At 42.2% G+C, this 21,322-nt stretch overlaps 1 protein-coding gene across 2 annotated transcripts in view; it reads left to right on the forward strand.

The window, feature by feature from the left end:
- The first annotated feature begins 3,811 nt into the window (after nt 1–3,811).
- The window catches only part of nucks1a (nuclear casein kinase and cyclin-dependent kinase substrate 1a), a 74,397-nt gene continuing 56,886 nt past the window's right edge, over nt 3,812–21,322 (forward strand). For both annotated transcript variants that reach the window (XM_061688484.1, XM_061688483.1), the window contains exon 1: nt 3,812–4,108. In XM_061688484.1, the coding sequence (XP_061544468.1) occupies nt 4,092–4,108 (17 nt within the window). In that variant the 5' untranslated portion in view covers nt 3,812–4,091. The remainder of the gene's footprint in view (nt 4,109–21,322) is intronic.

Genomic DNA, 21,322 nt, shown 5'->3' on the forward strand with positions numbered 1-21,322 from the left:
TGCCTCTAGGACATGGGTGAAGTTCTGCCGGAGGTGGGAGTTGAAACTCCTTCTGACAGGAGATTCTGCCAGATGTTCCCAGCAAACCCTCACAATACGTTTGGGCCTCCCAGGTCTGATCAGCATCTTCCCCACCATCGGAGGCAACTCACCACCAGGTGGGGATCAGTTGACAGCTCCGCCCCTCTCTTAACCCGAGTGTCCAACACATGCGGACGCAAGTCCGATGACACAACCATAATGTCAATCATCGAACTGCGACCTACGGTGTCCTGGTGGCAAGTGCACGTGCGGATACCCTTCTGCTTGAACATGGTGTTCGTTATGGACAATCCATGATGAGTACAGAAGTCCAATAACAAAACACCACTCGGGTTCTGATCAGGGGTGGGCGTTCCTCCCAATCACGCCCCTCCAGGTTACACCGTCATTGCCTACGTGAGCATTGAAGTCCCCCAGCAGAACGATGGAGTCCCCAGCGGGAGCGCCCTCCAGCACCGCCTGCAAGGACTCCAAAAATGGTGGGTACTCTGGACTGCTGTTTGGTGCAAGGCACAAACAACAGTGAGGACCCGTCCCCCCACCCGAAGGCGGAGGGAGGCTACCCTTTCGTCCACTGGGGTGAAACCCAATGTACGGGGCGCAATAACTATACCCACACCCGCTCGGCGCCTCCCACCGTGGGCAACTCCAGAGTGGAAGAGAGTCCAACCCTTCTCGAGAGGACTGGTACCAGAGCCCAAGCCGTGTGTGGAGACGAGCCCAATTATATCTAGTCGGAACTTCTCGACCTCACACACCAGCTTTGGCTCCTTCCCTGGCAGAGAGGTGACATTCCACATCCCTAGAGCCAGCTTCTGTAGCCGGGGATCGGATCGCCAGGGACCCTGCTTTCGGCCACCGCCAAGCTCACACTGCACCTGACCCCTTTGGCCCCTCCACCAGGCGGTGAGGCCATGGGAAGTGCTGGGTCAAACAAGGGAACAACATTAACACAAAGGATACCAATTAATAAGTTGATGAGATATGAAATCAAATACCGTTAAAACAAAACAAACAATTCTCATCCTCAACCAACACCTCTCAGATGAAAAGAGTGTCAAGCCGATATCTTAAAACCAAATAGCAGGCATGTCAACCTCGCACAAATCCGGGCTGCCACATAATTTTATGTGCCTGGCGAAAGCAAATCATTTGTTTCAAATTCCATGACTGTACCAACATTGCACATTGTAACATGCAATAAATAGTAACGCTGAGATATTGCAGGCAGGCGGCCCGGTGGATGACTGGTTAGCATATCTGCCTCACATCCGGCGTGGAGTTTGCATGTTCTCCCCGTGCCTGCATGGGTTTTCTCCAGCTACTCTGGTTTCCTCCCACATCCCAAAAACATGCGTGGTAGGTTAATTGAAGGCTCTAAATTGTCCGTAGGTGTGAATGTGAGCGCGAATGGTTGTTTATTTATACGTGCCCTGCGATTGGCTGGCGACCAGTTCAGGGTGTACCCTGCCTCTTGCCCAGAGTCACCTGGGATAGGCTCTAGCATGCCTGTGACCCCCATGAGGATAGAGCGGTACAGAAAATTGATGAACGGATATTGCAAGCTTTTTCTTCTTGTTATTGCCAAACCCCTTTTTTCGGTAACTAGAACAATAGTTGAACAAACTATGATCCTTGAATTGTGATATGAAAACTAGTATTCCATCATTTTGTTGTGTACATATAATACGATGATAAGGCGACTCAACATTTATATGGTTACACGGTCCTAATGGCCCTCTGAGAGAAACCCTACCAACAATGACAAATATGAGTTTGACACCCTGCACTGATGGAACACAGGCTCCCTCTAGTGGTATGCTAATGAATCACTGCCAAAGTACAGTTTAGTTGTATTTAACTTTTAAATTCAATACAACTAATCTTTAAGAACATTTTGCGTTGAAAACTTTATTTAGGTACCTTTTTTTATTTACCTTTTATATGCAATAAATTTTAATATTGACTCATTCTGTACCGTTTTTTTTTTTTTTTTGTGGTAAAATACAAAGTAAAAGTATCGTCTTCGCTTATAACATTTTGACTATATTCCTGTAAAATTGCATGCTTTTTTCATATTTTGAATTTCACATGAGTCACACATGTTTTTCATGTAATATACATGACATATATCTACTGGGCGGCACGGTGGGAGACTGGTTAGAGCGTCCGCCTCACAGTTCTGAGGACCGGGGATTGGATTGTGGCTTTTTGTGTAACTTTTTGCGATCTTTCGGCTGACTTGATTTTGTCAGACGGGTTCTATCTAAGTGGGACCTCGATTGAACAGGTCTTGAGGTCATCAGGCTTGGGTGTGCTCAGTGAAAATGAACTCAGATTTCTACGAAATGTGATTAGCCAAATGACAGTTCATTCATGATTGAACAAGGTGGACAAGTACCTTTTCACACAGGTCCAAGGTAGCTTTGATTTTCTTTTCCCATCCATCCATCCATTTTCTGAGCCGCTTCTCCTTTTTTTGAGCTATCATGTACCTCAGAAAGGAATGTGTGTTTTGTCAACTGGTTGTTCTGAAACATTTGAATATTTTGCAAAAAAAAAAAAAAAGAGGATTTATGTTACCAAATACCTGGAGTCACTCTCTTTGAGAACCAAAGACAAAGTCCGAAACCTTGGTATTCTGATAGATTCTGACCTGACTTTCAACAGACATATCAAATCAATTACTAAAACTGCCAGTTTAGCCAGAGTGAAGGCTTGCATGTGTCAAGCAGACCAGGACAAGCTCATCCATGCTTTTATCTCAGGTAGACTTGACTATCGTAATGGTCTTCTGACTGGACTCCCCCAAAAAAGCATTAAAAAGCTGCAGCTCATTCCGAATGTTGCGGCTCGGCTACAGACCAGAACAAAGAGGTCCAGAGCATATTACTGCTATTGTAAGGTCATCACGCTGGCTTCGAGTCAGCTTTAGAATAGATTTTAAAGTTCTGCTACTGGTCTATAAATCACGAAATGGTTTAGGTCCTGAATACATGATAGAAAGGCTAATGGGACATAAACCCAGTAGGGCTCTGAGATCGACAGACTCAGGTTAAATAGTGGAGCACAGAGTCCAAAGCAAACACGGTGAAGCAGTTAATAGCATTTAGCTATTATGCCGCATACAAATGCCAACAGAGGTGACATCAACCCCAGGTGTGAATGTTTTTAAGTCCAGGTTAAAAACTAAAATTATGATAAATAGTTTTCTTTTTTTCTTATAATATTACAACTTTAGGAATACAAGCTTGTTTTTTTTTTAATATCAATATGCAGGCCTACTACGCGTCTGTATTTTAATGTTAGTCATTATAGCGTTACTAAGAATGTCAATGATTTTTTTGGGTGGTACTTGGTGTAAAAAGGTTTGAGAACCGCTGCTGTAATAATTCATAAATTGTATAGCAATATATTCATGTTGGAAGTTGGGCAAGATGTTTGGACCCACGTTGTGCTGTTACCTTTCAGTTTTGTCCCATTTTTATTTTCTCTAATCTATTACACATGTCAATTGCGTGCATGGAAGTTACATTTCATATTTGCGGTGAACATCTGGGCCTCTTTTTTGTTTTCTACACGGTGCCACTACAACATACCCCGCAGAAAGAGGCGGGGAGGGAAATGGTACAAATGAATCAGCAGGCAGCGGAGTTGTCCAATGAAAACGAAATTGCTCGTTCAAATAAGCCAATAGCAGCAGTGAATGGCCGCGCTTCTCCTTTCAATACCCAGTATGGGTGGGCGGTTATTTTCTATGACCCACCCATCGTGAACGTATGGTTTGGTTGCACACCGTATACAATTTCAGTTTGTTTTATTCAACGTTTTGAGTGCCCGAAGGTGAAAATTCCACATTTTTTTTAGTGGGGCTCATCGTACTATACTTGTGATTTCAAGCGCCAACTCGGACGTGCGTTTGCGTGCCTCTTTCCCTCGCCTTGGTATTTCAGCAGAGCGGAATCTACAGTTCGATTTTTGGTTTCTCCTGCTTTTTCCTCTCCACCTGGAAATCAACATTTCAACCTTTTTGAAGGTGTTCTTCCATAATGTCAAGACCAGTAAGGTAGGTCTGTCCTCAAACGACTTTTAGGCGGACGAGGTTGGTGGCTATCGCGCTGTAGTTGCACGCCTCCGCCATATTGTCTTTAAGGAAGCTGTTGTGTATGCTTTTCGTGGGGGGGAAAAAAAAAATAAAAAAATAAAAAATTTAGACATGAATGTGGGCTTCACGTATGTGCGCATGCTTGTCGGACAAGGATCCCAGTGGCATTGGGACGCACTGATTTAAAAAAAAAAAGATAATTTTTATTACCCCCCACCCCCCCCACCCCTCCAAACTAGTGATTCTGTTTGCATTGTTGATTTCAATGAAGGCCTGGCGGAATACATGCGCGAACATTTTTTTTCCCTCTCCACGTTTATTGTAGGCCTGATCATTCCTACATTGCCAATGCTTCCACGTTCCCACGGAAGCTCCCATTTTTTTTTTTCTCTCTCTCTCTCCTTCTTCAAATTCACCTTAAACAGCATGGTTCGCCAACATTTCACTCTCCGGGCAAATGGAACCTTGCCGGCTGTGCGGATCCATTTCATGCATTGAAATGGCTTTTCAGACTTCGACAAATACGGTGTTGACCACAGCTGCGATGGCGTGAAATGAGCTTTAATTTTCATTGAAGGGACAAATACGATTTTGCTGATTGGGGCCTTGCTTGAAAGTGTCTCCCCCCCCCCCCCCCCTCACCCCTACTATGGCGCTTTGTGTAATTAAAATTACTACTGCATGTTTTGATTCCCCTAGATAATCGACTTTTTTTTTTTTTTTTTTTTTTTTTAAACCCCATAGCTGCAGGAATTATGCATCCCACTGCTTTTATTTAAAATCGGATCGAAATGACCCTTGTAATAATTTCATTTAAAATGTAGTTTTGATGGGGCTTATTACTTAGAAATTCACATGAAATTATTCCGTGTTTTGCACGCTATTTAAAACGTGTTTCTTACGCTGCGTTATAGTAATTACATTTTTGTAATACATTTCTGTTTCCGGTTAAATTTGAACAGTAACACATTAGTTCCATATCATCTCTTTACTATTTAAAAGTGCATCGTCAGTAATTTTCTGTCTTTCATTCATTTGTGTAGAATGTAGCACCCATGTAATCTATACAGCTTTATTAGAATTGAAACCCAGAAAGTCTCCCCCCCCAACCTATTTGCCACATTTAGTACTCAACTGTTCTATATTAAGTTTTGTAGAGTTTTAAGCAGTACAGCATTGGCAGGATAACATTAAATTAATTTATTTTACTGAGACAAGTGCCAGCACATCCGCGACCCTCGTGAGGATAAACTGTACGGAAAATGGATGGAATAGCCATATCATGAAAACTCAAAATTCCCCTGAGACTGGGGGCTTTCTTTGTTTGGCATTGACAACCAGTTTCTAATGCCACCTACTGGACAGTATTGTTTATATGCATGTATACATTTAAAGTGGCACTAAGCTGGCCCCCCCCAAAAAAATCCCATGTAAATTTGACACACCAACAGAGAAGAGTTAATGTTAACAAGTCTAACAAATTTGAATGAATTTAAAAAAAAAAAAAAAAAAATCACGTATATCAAACCAGGTTTCAAAACTTGAGGGCCACCTCTCAGACGCTGTGGGCGTGTCGAATGGATGTGCCAAAAGAAATCAAACGTACTGAGGGAGTGATAGCTTTTAGGATGTAAAATCACATTAGGAGGCTCAACTTTTTAAAATTGAATGGTTATTGTGGACTATAATCATAAAAATAAGCACACAAGTCAACTTACCCTTGTTGTTGGTGACGTAATGTCGCAACTAAATGACTTTATTGTTGGTGATTTTTTTTCACATTTAAAATGCGGGTACTGCTGCATACAAAAAGTGCTTCATTTGGAGCGGTGCGGACGAATGGTTAGGCTTCATTAAGTGCCGGCACCGCCCTTCTGGGGCCAACTTAGAGATTGAAGCTTCATATTACTGAATTGGACATCAATGCCAGTTTAAGCTTTTATTTTCAAGTTGGCCCTCTCAACACGTTGGCGGAGAGGCGTCGTGTCACGGTAAGACGCAATTCGTAATCGTAGTAGCCGGCTGCCTGGACGCCAACTTTTCGACTGGCATGTCGAAATGAATGGGGAAAAAAAATAAAATGCTGGGAGAAAATCGAGTGGGAAATCACGACTGTCGAGTTCTTTGGAGTTTGTGACCGCGCACGACTGACCCAATGGTCAAGCAGAACAACAGAGACGTGCCCTTGCTGGACAATTAACTACATGGACGGGGATTTTCAAATGAAAAGTCGGTGCTTACAGCCTAGTGTTATTGCATTTTATGCATTAACTGTATTTGTGTTCATTAAGTTGCAATTTGTGATTGCTCTTTGTAATAGCCTACTTATTCAGCATGCCCGGATCAGACTACAAGACAAATTTGCTCTTTCATGATTGCACTATGTCAGACTACTGCAATAACCTCTTTTATTCCGATACCACCGCATCCCGTTTTTTAAAAAAATATTTTATTTTTTTTTACGATCATTGGGCTTTATCTTGTCAACTCAAATGCGACCAGATACAATCGTTGCCGTGGCGACGACAACAAGAGTGGAGTGTGCGGACTTTGTATTATAAGGACAAAATGGGGGGGGGGGGGGGGTGTTGGTGGTCACCGGTGCTCAGGACAGGAGAGGACGTTCGTTGAAGGCTTGCTTGAGGTATGTTCACGTACTTTGAATACGATACGGTTCGCAAGCAGGCAACAAAACGTTAGGTAGTCCAGCAAGCTAGCGGTACCACGAACGGTTGGACGTAAACATGCCGCCATTCTGTCGAATCAGGCTCTAAAGTTTCGGTGTGGGTGATGTCATTTAATTAAAAATAAAGGAATTTTATTACAGTAAGTTAGCACCCATTATTTCTGTCACGTAATATTGGTTTGACCTGATGGATTAGAATACACGCTCTGACTAGAGCAGTGATTTCCAACCTTTATGGAGCTAAGGAAGATATTTTACAATTGAAAAATCTCACGGCACACCAACAAACAAATATGTCACACAAAAAAAGCGGATATGTTAATTACTGTATCTCCTTCCTGCCATCTAACAGAAGACCAGATGATTCTGATTAATTTGTTCTGTCTGTCGCTGTGCCTCACTGGCATAAATAGAGGAACAAAGATACATTTATTTATTGTAAATAAAATTTTTGAGCAATTAAGTACACAAATATATACAGTAAATGACCAGGTCATTTAAATAGACACATTGCTCCATCTTGTGATTGGTTATCAATTATTATTATTATATATTTTTTTTATTAAACTCTGATCGGTCCCAAAAATCCTGATTGTGTAAAGCCTACTATATATACTGCACTATATAGTATTTAGTGAGTGATTTCGGACTCTGTAGAAGTAGTAGGCTTACGATGGTACTAACACATCTTCATTTCTTCAACGCAAGATCTCTGTTACATATAACAGACCACTTGAAATTACAACTCGCTGGAAATCGCTATGTTTGTGAGTTTTTGATTACCACGGAAACGTTGTCACCGGAGCGTACGTGATGCTAGTATGCAGTGAGCTAGCCTTTAAAAGGTGGGAGGCATACACACGAACTGTTGTCATTCCTACGGCTGTTTACCTGATGTGGATGTAAATACCCTCAAATTAAAGCGGAAAGTCTGCAGTAAAAGCACATCCTGTATGTTTAATTTAAAATCCATTGTTGTGGTGCAGAACGTTTGTTAATTACGAGTGCCGTCGAACGAAGGTTCATGAACGAGTTCATATTTTGGGCGAATGTGAACAGAACTTAGTTAATTTTTGCCTGATTAATGTTATCGAGAGAGTGCACATTCTGGCGTCTGTGAGCGGTTTTTGAATGAATGTTCATTTTCATTCAAGAATGCTAGGTTTTGTTCGGGACTTCCAGAACAAATCTCGCCTGAACACACACGAAAGCCTTCAAATGTCGGGGGACAAACGGCGTATTTGGCAGTGTGGCCGGCATTAATGTTTGAATGCGCAAGGTTCAGTGTCACTCCATGAATGGGAGTGTATGTGTTCGGAAAACTATTTGTATCAGAATGTTTTGGTTAAAACCTATGATCATCTTCTTTTCCTTTTCAGCTTTTCCCATCAGCGTGCCATCCTTTTTCCATGAAAGCCTATCTCCTGCATCTTACTCTCTCGCATCAACTGCCCTCATGTCGTCCCTCGTTACTTCTATCAATCTTCTCTTTGGTCTTACTCAACCTCTCTTACCTGGCAGCTCCATCCTCATCACCCTTCTACCAATGTACTCATTATCTCTCCTCTGGACGTGTCCAAACCATCAAAGTCTGCTTTCTCTAACTTTGTCTCCAAAACATCTAACCTTGGCCCGTCCCTCTGATGAGCTCCTGTCTAATCCTGTCTAGGGTTGGGCATCGTTTGAATTTGAGCGATTCCGGTTCCAAACAATTCTCGATTCCCATTCTTTTTGGGGGCTGGGTCAAAAACCGCCGCCCAATGGCGGAGCTAGACTTTTATCCTTGGGGTGGCCAAGGCTATTTCAAGGGGTCCAAAGAATTTGTTTCTCGACCAATTAATTGCAATCAGAGTCTCTAAAGGTTGCAATGTACATACTAAGCACACAGAAGATGAGATTTGTGCGCATAAATAAAAATGTATTAACGATGTTTACACAGAAACACAACCAACAATTGTTCAATAATCACAGAGTAAGCCACTCACACAGTTATCCACTCACTCTCTGTCTCACACGCACACACATACGTACACAATTACCCACTCACAGTTACTCATGCACACACACGAGCTATTCACTCACACCCTCTCTGTCCATCTTACCGTTGCCTGACTTGCTTCTCTTTAAAAAGAAGTTATACATCTTGTCGGCCTGTCTTTTCATTTCTCAGCGGAACCTATGAAAAAAACAAAACAAAAAAAAGGGGCCAGTTTTCGTTACTCTTAGCATCACTTACAATTGCACAATGTTATCAAATCCCCACTTCAAGCCTAAAAAATGTCAGGGGAAATAGACCACTGTGGATGTAAGTTTAATAGTCAAACTTTCAGCTCCTCAATGTTACCCAACTGGTTTTGCCTCAGGACCCAAAATTTAACATTCTTTTGTAACTCAAATTGATTTCACAAAAAAATAGCCCAGTAATACAAAAGCCTTTATGCACTGTTGAAAACACGAAGCCAGTTGAGATATAGAATATGAAGTAAATAAAAAGGCAGACTTCTTTTTTTTTTTTTTTTTTTTTTTTTTTTTTTTTTGTCGTTGAAAAAGGAAGACTTCTGAATCAAATAAAACAGACAAAATAAATTAAAAAGGCAGAATTCACATGAATTACAGCATTTGTGCTTTTTAAACAAGTTACGCTTGTGATGCTCATTAACAGCCCTTTTGGGATGCCCTCAACTCAAGTTTTCATTGAAAGCACTCCACTAGTTTGTCTTAAATGTGTTTTTAGCTATCCTGTTGTGCACTACAATATGCACGAAATAAGATGCTGCATAGAAGAGAAAAAAAAAATGGAGCAACACTTTGTGTATGTCAGTTTTAAAGATTTTAAACAAACCTATCAGTACACCAACAGTTTAGAGACATAACAAAAGGCAAAATGTGAACGATAATCCCCCAGCCTCCTTCATGTTATATTTCATTTAACCCAACAGAGCATGAACAGAGCCGATTGTCTGCTAGTTCCATTCCTCTAAAATCATTGGAGAAACGCTTAAATATAAGCAGCAACCCGAATTAAATGTACACGTTAACGTGGAGTGACACTAAATCATGTGTAGACGCCATGTGGACAATGTAACTTGTCCATGTGCCCGCGTTTGTGTGTGTGCCAGCCAGCGGGTGAGAGAGACTGCACACTGCTTATTGAAACACTGCATGCGCCGGGTGATAAGTTTTAGTTTTTACCGCCATGGGACGTAACGTAATGTTAACTTTAGCTTTATACCGTTGGCTTCTGGTCAAACGATCTCCGATCGGAACACAAAAGTGATTTTAAACAGTGACTCATTAGGACACCACCGTAAAACTTACTTTAGGATGAGGTCGTGATGTAGACTGGCTCTGGGGCAAATCCTCTTCTTCTGTTGAGTTTCTTCGTCTTCTCCTGATAAATGTCTATTGCAACTCCTTTTTTGGTACATAGCGCCAACTACTCTACAGGAGGGACTTAGCAGTCAAAAGGCGCCACTGATTTCAAAATGCAAACGGCTCCTTTCGACAAGACATGCGGTGCTGACAGATGTCAATCATCTGGGGAGGCACCTGAGGGGTCCAATCAGATTTCGGGCAGCTAGATCAATTCCACACATCCACCATGCACACACAGATGTAATTGTGAATATTTTCTCTGGCGGACTAATATGCGAGCGCATTGGCCTGAGGTTCTGCCTGTGCGCTCGGGACCTGCTTTATAAGTCACAGGAGTTGACGAGACCAGAAGACGTCTGCCGCTTCTGCTGTTAAGACCTAACGGTACTTTTACTCCGTTACAGTGATCAAAATGTCGCTCGCTACTTTTAGTTATCAATTATTGCTTATTTATCAACTAGTGAAACTTGTGTTGAGGTGCTGCGGGTCGTGGCCCCGGTTGTGGTCCCAGCGGAACCGCGCAGCACACATTACATTGGCGACAAGAGTTGATCCGCTGGTACATCTTGTGTTAATTAGGAAATGGGGCTACAATTATCTAATTAGTTTACGGATGTTAATGTTAAATGTTATTAAGCGACGGAGGGATGTTAGTGATTATGTCACAACACAGAATGAAGTTACTTCAAATTCAGAAATGGACAATTAAAAACAGAAAAATATTCTACTTATTCTCCTGGAGGATGCATTTGGGATTAGCCTTTGAAGTTGGTAGTAGTGAAAAATGAAGTGAAACAGACAATGATTTGAGTCTATTCTTTTCCAGAAGGAGAGCGTTTATAGAGGAGGATGCTATTCATGTGGCACAGCTTGAAGCAGGCATCAGGTGCAGGTGGAGATGGGCCTGGCTCCAGTTTGAGTCAAAGAAAGCAACGAACTTCGGCAAATTTACTTTGAATCTCAAATGTGCACATCATGGATTTGAGCGGTGTAAAGAAGTTTTACATGCGTGAAGAATTGTTTTTAGCCTTATTGGACTGTTCAGTTTTCCAGATTGCTTAATTTATGTTAAACTAAAACTAATTCTCATCTTTGTCACCTTTTTCATGCCTTTGGTGTTTACATGTCTGATTTCCTCCAGCACTGCTTCTTGTTGTCTACAGTGCCACTGTCTCTAATCTGTCACACCTTCAGCACACCTCACCACTCTTCCGCTGCCCTCATACATGTGCTGGACTATTCTAACATACTTCTCTGCCACACCAGACATGCAGTACCACAGTTCCTCTCTGGGTACTCTTGTTATAGGCTTTCTCTAGATCTACAATGACACAATGTAGCTCCTTCTGAAATTCTCTCTACTTCTCCATCAACATCCTCAAGGCAAATAATGCATCTGGGGTACTCTTTCGAGGCATGAAACCATACTGTTGCTCACAAATACTCGCCTCTGTCCTGAGTCTAGCCTCCACTACTCTCTCCCATAACTTCATTGTGTGGCTCATCCACTTTATTCTTCTATCGTTCCCACAGCTCTGTACATCATCTTTGTTCTTAAAAATGGGCACAAGCACACTTTTCCACCATTCCGCAGGTATCTTCTCACCCGCTAGACTTCTGTTGAACCAGCTAGTCAAAAAGCTCCACAACCACCTCTCCTAAATGCTTCCATACCTCCACAGGTATGTCATCAGGACCAGCTGCCTTTGCGTTTTTCATCCTCTTTAGTGGCATTCTAACTTCCCCCTTCCAAATCATTGCTACTTCCTGATCCACCACACTTGGCTCTTCTAATTTTCTTCATTCATCAACTCAGAGTATTCTTTCTATCTATCCAGCACACTAGTGGTACCAGCCAACACATTTCCATTTCTATCCTTAAAGAAAGGCTGCAGACTTTTTCAGAAGTAGTACAAATCTTGAATCAGAACGGATTGCTTTGACGTGGTTGTGATTATTAATGTTGCTACTTGTCACTTTTTCTTGACCAAATGGAACCTTGAATGCCAGTATATATTGCCTGTTAAGGCATTAATGACTGTTTATACCTCTGTGTCAAATTTTAATTTGTTGAACTGTAATATTTGTGAGCGGAGCCAGTCTTTGTAAAATCTATTTGTTGTGCTACATTACAGTGTTCAATAGTGTTAGTTTCAATTAAAAGTGAATTGTTCTTAATCTACGTGAATATGCTCATTATATCAATGGTTTAAAAAACACTGATAGTATCGCTTGTAATGAAAGTTTTTTTGGGAAAATATATCGTCCCAAAAAATTTGCTATCACGACAGGCCTAAACACCAAAGAGAGAGCAAATGCAATGGATAACAAACAAATTGTACAAACGGTCTTAAAAAAAAAAAAAAAAAAAAAAAAAGAGTAGCGGCTGTAATAAAAAAATCTGCAATCTCGCGGGGCGGCGAAGCAAGAACCATGATATGGTGGAGGATTACTGTATCTGTATTCTGTGATGATAAATTGGAGGGACTCATTGTTCCCGGTTTGTGACGCATTGTTTCCCTGACCTGTGAATCTCGGGATTCACACTGTCTGAAATGTAAAATGATCGCTGTGTTTTTGAGATTGTAGGGTGAAAGCTGCAGCTGGCAACTAGTGTGGACTGGATGGGTGGCAACTATAGGGAAAGGCCAGTATTTTTTTAGGGTAGTAGCCCGTCAGCAACATACAGCATGGATCCCATTTGATGTGCGTCCAGCGTCTAAGATGCACTAAAATTAGCAGGGATGCATAAAGTAAAATCAATCTGTGTTTTAGAAAGCAGAGCTATGGCTTAAAGTACTCAGGCTAGGTCCTGAAAACCTGCCGTATGAATTTTATTTTTTTAATTATTATTTTTTTGGGGGGACTAGACAGGGCTCTAAGAGTGTGACTAATTGGGTCGCATATGCGCCCTAATTTCTGAATGGTGTGGCGGCAGATCTCGTCACGAGCCCGCGGTGAGGTCCGCCGTCGTGAGGTCCACCACCGCTGCACTCAACCGGTAATTCGTAGTTTGTCTTTGTAATCTATTTTAATCTTATTTCAAACCTTGCGTAACGCCGCATAATGGCCGTGAGTGGAAAAAAGTAAACGCCTACAAAGGTCTGTCGACCAATCAGCGTTCATCAGCACAGCCTGCCCCCTCAAAGAGTTCCTGGTAGCTCTCCGAAGACCCTCCCTGCCAGGATGAACGAAATAATCCAGGGGGAACCGGATTATTTTATTATTTTAGTTTTTTTTTTCAGTGGGGACACGGGAGGAACTCAAACTAGCAGGTTAGCTTGGGAAGTTCCTACAAAGGTTCCTGCTGTGGGAAAGCCCCTGGAGTGAAGGGCAGGGACCCTCCCTCTGTTAACCGCGTGCATGTCTACAGTATGTGCGTGTCGACGCTCGCGTGTGCTTTTGAAATGCGGGCGCTAGCATACACAAAGCTAAGTTTTCTGACGGCAAGCCGGTACGTACAAGCACAGTTACAGAAAGTTGAGCAGCATAAATGCTATTAATTCCAAAGCCGAACGCCACCGCGACGATTTGGGAACATTTCGGTTTCAAGCCAGATGAAGCCGGCCATCCTGCTAACATCAACGAGCTGGTAGGTTGGTATGAATTTGTATGAAGTCGCAACAAAGACAACACAATTTAAAACGTCAAAGTGATGAAATATATCTAATACAAAACCATCCCGCCCAATTTCTTCAGCTGTGAACAAAAAACACAGTGGAACATTTCCCGTTTCCCGTCACCTTGCAATTAAGTGCTTTGCAAGTGCATTGTTTGTTTGCCCAAACAATGCACTTATGCTCACATTATATACAGTATAGCATTACTTACGATTGTAAAAGATGCAGCCACTGTACATGTTGACAAAGCAGCGTTTCAAGAGGGGCAGAAGACCTTTTTAAAAAGTAGTACACATCTTGAATCACAACGGATTGCTTTGATCTACTTGTTATTAACTCATTCACTGTCAGGCCTCCATGTTAACATGGATATTTGAATTCAAAACCCATCAATGGCAGTGAATTTAATCTTGCTATACTTTGCACTTTTTCTTAACCAACTGGAAACATGATTGGTAGTTACAGTATAGTAACAGACAATAGACGTACAGTATATTGCCTGTTCAGGCATTAATGACTGGATATAACTGTGCCAAATACGATAACAGATGTAGCAATATGTCTATATAAATGACTTGTTCATTTACGCTATATACTTGTGGACTGTATAGTAAGTATTCTCTCTTCCAGTGGTTCCCAACCAGTGTGCCATGAGTGATTTTCAGGTGCGCCGTGGAAAATTATCTAATTTTACTTAATTGCTCCAAAAAGTATTCATATACAAGAAGAAATGCATCTTTGTTCCTCTATTTATGCCAGTGAGGCATAGTGACAGACAGAACAAATAAGTGTTCTTCTCTTAGATGGCAGGAAGTACATACAGTAATTACTGTCTATCTGCCATGTGACATTTTTGTTTGTCGGTGTGCCGTGAGATTTTGCGATTGTAAAATGTATGCCTTCGCTCCATAAAGGTTGGAAATCACTGCTCGAGTCAGGTCATGTATTTAAATCAGTCAGGTCAAACCGACATTACATGACAGAAATAATGGTTGCAAACTTACTGTAATTGTATTAAATTTATTGTAATTAAATTACTTCACACACACCGAAACTTTAGAGCATTGCTAAATGCTTGCTAAACATCAGGGAGTCTACCCCGGACTTTCTTTCACCAACTTGCGCAAATTCGCTCAGCTGCGGTCTATGGCGCATGGAGACGTAGGCAACGAAGGGGGAAGTGCGCCGGCATCCAAGATAAACTCTGTGAATTGACTGTCTGTTGTCGTACTAGAGCGGCTCCAACTACCGGAGACAAATTCCTTGTTTTTGACATACTTGGCAAATGAAGATGATTCTGATTCTTACGCGCATCCATGAGCCTAATGTATTAATGTCACAAAATGCTAGCTGCTCAAGTGAAAATGCACAAAGGCTGTTAATGCTTTTTTCTTTTTCTTTTTTCTTTTTTTAAATTAATGCCTTATCTTTTATGCACAATGTGAATAAAAAAAAAAGTAGACTTTACACCGATCTGATCGGTTTGATCGGTATCTGCCGATAATTAGCATTTTATGTTGATCGGCTTTGTCGTCATTCGCCATCAACCACGTCATTGATTGGCTCCACAAAAGACATTTACTCCGAGTCGCCATCGTCATCACTAGTTTATTTTCAGCCTCGTCGTGTCTTTTGACTTAGTACTGTATCTGACTGCCAATGAAGTTGTTTAAAAAAAAAAAAAAAAAAAAAAAAAAATGTCGGTGGTGTGGGACAGACAACATGTAATGCCTGGATCAGACCACAAGACAAATTTGGTCTTTCACGATTGCACAATGCCAGACTACGGCACTAAAATCTGGTATTCTGATACCACTAAAGCCTGTCTTTTATGATCACTGGGCTTTATCTTGCCAACGCAAACCCGACCGGATACTATTGTGACCATGGCGACGACAACAACGGATCACGCCACATGTATTATAAAAACTACTACCACTGCTTTTCCTTTTGTCCCGTTAGGGGTCGCCACAGCGTCTCATCCCTTTCCATGTAAGCCTATCTCCTGCATCCTCCTCTCTTAACACCAACTGCACTCATGTCCTCCCTAGACTTTACACCGATTTTATCGGGCTGATCTGTATCGGCCGATATTTTTATGTTGATCGGCTTTGTCATAATTCGCCGATCGGTTCCGCAAAAGACATTAACTCTGCGCCGCTGCGTGCACAGTATATTCCAAAAGCTAGTTTATCTTTAGCTTTGTCGCGTGTCTTCTGACGTAGTACTGTAAATATCTGACAGCCAATGAAGTTTATATTGATAAAAAAAATAAAATAAATGTTGGCGGTGTGGGACTGACAACACGTCTGAGACAGGCAACACGTAATGCCAGGATCAAACTACAAGACAAATTTGACTACTGCAATAAAATCCAATGATCGGAAAAAAACAGGATGCGGTGGTATCAGAATACAAGACTTTATCTTGTCAACTCAAATGCGACCGGATACACTTGTAACTGTGGCGACGACAACAAGAGTGGAAGGCGCCGACGGTATTATAAGGACTAAATGGGGGGGAAACGTGTGTTGGTGGTCACCGGTGCTCAGGACAGGAGAGGACGTTCGTTTAAGGCTTGGTTGAGGTATGTTCAAATACTTTTAATACGATACGGCTCGCAAGCAGGCAATAAAATGTTATGCAGCCTAGCAAGCTAGTGGTAGCACGAACGGTTGTACGTCAACATGCCGCCGTTCTGTCGAATCATGCGCTAAAGTTTCGGTGTGGGTAAAGTCATTTAATTAAAAATGAAGTAATTTCATTACAGTAAGTTAGTACCCATAATTTCTGTCATGTTGTAATGTTGGTTTGACCTGACGGATTAGAATACACGATCTGACTAGCGCAGTGATTTCCAACCTTTATGGAGCCAAGGAACATATTTTATAATTGAAAAATCTCACGGCACACCAACAATGTCACAAAAGGTGGATACATTAATTACTGTATTTACTTTCTGCCATCGAATAGAAGACCATTCATTTGTTCTGTCTGTCACTATGCCTCACTGGCATAAATAGAGGAACAATGATACATTATTTATTGTAAATAAAAATGTTTGAGCAATTAAGTACACAAGTATATACCGGAAATGAACAGGGTATTTAAATAGACACATTCCTCCATCTTGTGATCGGTTATCGTTTTTTTTTAAACTCTGTGATCGGCCCCAAAAATCAGGATCATGTAAAGCCTATTCTTCCCCCACTAAACCTTCAACCTTCTCTTTGGTTGAAGGTTTAGTGGGGGAAGAGCTCTTCTAGCTCTCTTGCCAGGCAGCTCTATCCTCATCATCCTTCTACCAATATACTCTCTCCCCTGGACGTGTCCAAACCATTGAAGTCTGCTCTCTCTAACTTTGTCTCCAAAACATCTAATCTTGGCCGTCCCGCTGACGAGTTCATTTCTAATTTTATCCAACCTGGTCACCCCGAGAGAGAACCTCAACGTCATTTCCGCCACCTCCAGCTCTGCTTCCTGTTGTCTCTTCAGTGCCACTGTCTCTAATCCGTACATCATGGCGGGCCTCACCACTGTCTTAGAAACTTTGCACTTCATCCGAGCAGATACTCTTCTGTCACATAACACCTGACACCTTCCTCCACCCATTCCCACCTGCTTGGACCCGTTTCTACACTTTCTGACCACACTCACCATTGCTTTGGACGGTTGAGTCCAAGTATTTGAAGTCCTCCACCCTTGCTATCTCTTCTCCCTGTAGCCTCACTCTCCCCCCTCGCCCCTCTCATTCATGCACATATGTTCTCTCTTACTTTGCCTAATCTTCATTCGTCTCCTTTCCAGTGCATGCCGCTACCTTTCTAACTGTTCCTCCACCTGCGCCCTGCTTTAACTGCAGATCACAGTCATCTGCAAACATCATGGTCCATAGGAATTCCAGTCTAACCTTATCTGTCAGCCTGTCCATCACCACTGCAAACAGAGGGGCTGATCCCTGATACAGTCCCAACTCCTCTGTCACACCTACAGCACATCTCACCACTGTTCTGCTGCCTTCATACATGTCTTGTATTATTCTAGCATACTTCTCTGCCACTCCAGACTTCTGCATGCAGTACCACAGTTCCTCTCTGGGTTCTCTGTCATAGGCTTTCTCTCGATCCACAAAGAGGCACTATAGCTCCTTCTGACCTTCTTTGTACTTTTCCATTAACATCCTCAAGGAAAATATCTGTTTGTACTCTTTCTAGGCATGAAACCATACTGTTGCTCGCAAATACTCACTTATGTCCTGAGTATAGCCTCCATTACTCTTTCCCATAACTTCTTTGTGTGGCTCAACTTTATTGCTCTATAGTTCCCCACAGCTCTGCACATCATCTCTGTTCTTAAAAATGGGCACCAGCACACTTTTCCTCCATTCCTCAGGCATCTTCTTACCTGGTAGAATTCTGTTGAACAAGCTGGTCAAAAACTCCACAGCCACCTCTCCTAGATACTTCCATACCGCCACAGGTATGTCATCAGGACCAACTGCCTTTCCATTTTTCATCCTCTTTAATGCCTTTCTTACTTCCCCCTTACTAATCATTGTCACTTCTTGGTCAACCACACTTGCCTCTTCTTTCTCTCAGATTTTCTCATAAAGGAACCTGTGTTTTAAAATCACCTATTAACTCTCGAGGTGCCATGCGTGTTCGTTTTCGTGAAAGAACTACAATTATAACGACGTGTTGAAAGCCAACCAATTTCTTCCTGACGGAGTCTATACATTTTACAGAGCTCTGGGTCAGCAGCTACGCTTATCCTAGCCTCAGCAGAGACAGCTTTGTTCAGTCTGCGCTATCTGTTCCTGTCCCAGACTGATACAATGTTTCAAAGAGGAAGCATGGAATCGTCGTCTGATTGGTCCATGGTCCATTGACCGTTGCTGTGCAGAATGATGGCCATTTGCCGCTGGCTCTAGACTCTGTCTCCACATTCTTGCTTCTCATAAAGTTTACAGCAACCATTGTCGTCTCCAACAGATGTTCCCCGCAGCCTCAACATGCACTCTTCTGGGAGCGTTCATGCATCACACCCCCACACCCTTATCTAATTTACATTTTATCCTCCCTGCAATAGAACACCCATGTTCACACCCAGACTAGTTACACAACAAAATCACATATACATTACTCATTTATCAACTCCTCCAGTTTTATTTCCATCTATCCAGCATGCTGCTGGCACCAGTCAACACATTTCCAGCTCTAGCCTTAATCACCCTAATCTGCTGCACATCCTTCCCATCTCTATCTGTATAGATATTTTTTTCCTTCTTGAGTGTCCAACCTGGCATACATCATCATGACTCTTGTTTGGCCTTTGACACCTTTACCTTCACCCTACATCGCATCTCCATGTATTCCTTTCGCCAGTCTTCTGTGTCCCAGGGGGGGAGAAACATGTGGTAGCGGTGGTGGTTAATTCAAGGATTGCTTGAGGTATGTTCATGGACTTTTAATACTATATGGCTCACAAGCAGGAAACAAAACGTTATGTCGCCTAGCAAGCTAGTGCTAGCACTTCCGGTTGTACGCAAACATGCTGGTGTTATGTCGACTCATGCTCTAAAGTTTGGCAGCCCTATGCGTCGGTCACGTGATGCAATGTCGGCCGCGCGAGCACGGGAGTCTAAAGAGGCCTTAAGGCTAATTTATACTCGTGCGGGCGGCTACCGCGCTGACGTCACTGCGGCTATCCCGCATACAGTTTGCTTTTATACTCGAGCGCAACCCACGAGTGCGGTTTTGAAAATGTGCTGCAGTTCTCCTCCAAGTCGGGTGTGTTGCTTTGGCTGGTATTGGCTAGGACACCACAGGGTGGAGATTCCTCTGCATTTTATGGCCATTTCCGGTAGCCGTTTTTACTTTCCTTTCCAGAACAAGGAACAACAATGGTGACCGTGGAACAGTCTGCTAGAACAAATGGATCTAGATAACCAGACGATACGTTTAATTACACTGCAAAATTGTTCAAGAAGGTGGCGGTGGCATGTGGAACCAAGGGGAAGCTGAATACGTCATCACAGCATGTGACTAAAACGGACCAATCACGAGAGATGATCTCCGCAGCATTCTGCGCGCACTTACAATTTGTGCCGTATGCGTATCAAGTGCCGCATCGGGGCCGCACAGCCCAATGCGTGGTCACGTGATGCAATGCGGGCGCTGTCGGCCGCACGAGCGCTTGAGTACTAAGAGGCCTTTAACGCATGCTAACGCTTGAAGCAAACTAATTAGTACACCGCTAAGAGTGAGTAGTAGTGAATAGTTCCAAATGATGCTTCTTGCATCTTTTTTCTCAGAGAGAAAGAGGAGTCTGCAATCTGCAGCAGCTCGGCAGTTTGCCATTTGCTGCTCCTGCCGGCGCACACACACACACACTCCATCCATCCATACTTAAAGGCATTTCTCTAACGTGTCGGCAGACAGGCAGTCATTGGCTGACTCTCAGCTTTTTGTTGACTGGCCTTCATAAGACACTATTTGGAGTGCTGTCGCGAATGTTTTTTTTTTTTTTTTTTTTTTTTTTTTTTTTTTAATAAATAAATGCTGGTCCTATAAAAACTGGTCCCGTGCTATTTTTGATGTCCAAATACCTCTGTTCGGTACTGGTATCGATACTTGGTGCAACACTAGTCAACATTAGCTTTGTTTAGCCCACTGGCTAGACCTGCTGTGATAAATGGACCTCAAGCTGAAACAAACTTGGGTTCTGCAGCAGGGCAATGATCCAAAACACACCAGCAAGTCCACCTCTGAATTGCTGAAGGAAAAAACAAAATGATGACTTTCAGAGTGGTCTACTCAAAGTCCTGACTTGAATCCAATTGAGATACTGTGGCATGACCTTGCAAAGGCAGCCCATGCTCGGAAACACTCCAATGTGGCTGAATTACAACAATTCTGCAAAGAAGAGTGGGCCAAAATTCCTCCACAGCGCTGTAAGAGACTCATTGCAAGTTATCACAAATGCTTGATTGCAGTTGTTGCTGGTAAGGGTGGCCCAACAAGTTATTAGCTTTAGAGGGCAATCCCTTTTTCACACAGGGCCATGTAGGTTTGGATTTCTTTTCTCACTTTAAAAGTATAATTTGTATTTATTTATTGAGGTTATTTTTTCTAAAAAAAAATTTTAATCTATTGAAATGCAGAATGATTGTTTAATTTAAGCAGTGGTTATGTTGCAATTTAAATATTTTATTTGGTTGTATTGAAGTTATAGTTTGAGGATTTTCTAATGTAATTTCAATTTTATTCAATTGTTGTACATTATGTAGCCCAATAATAAATGGGTCAGTTTTTCTGATACCTACTGTTCCTGATTATTGTTCTCTGTTTGAGTAAGATCACTTGATCAAGCCTTTTCTAACATTGCATACTGCAAAATAAGTAAAGTATGTATGATTATTGCTCATATCGGATCGGACCAATATTGGTATCGTTTTGGAAGTAAAAAAAGTTGGATCGGGACATCGCTATTTAG

The sequence above is a fragment of the Phycodurus eques genome, chromosome 10 (assembly GCF_024500275.1).
Source record: "Phycodurus eques isolate BA_2022a chromosome 10, UOR_Pequ_1.1, whole genome shotgun sequence".
NCBI classification, from domain to species: Eukaryota; Metazoa; Chordata; class Actinopteri; order Syngnathiformes; family Syngnathidae; genus Phycodurus; species Phycodurus eques.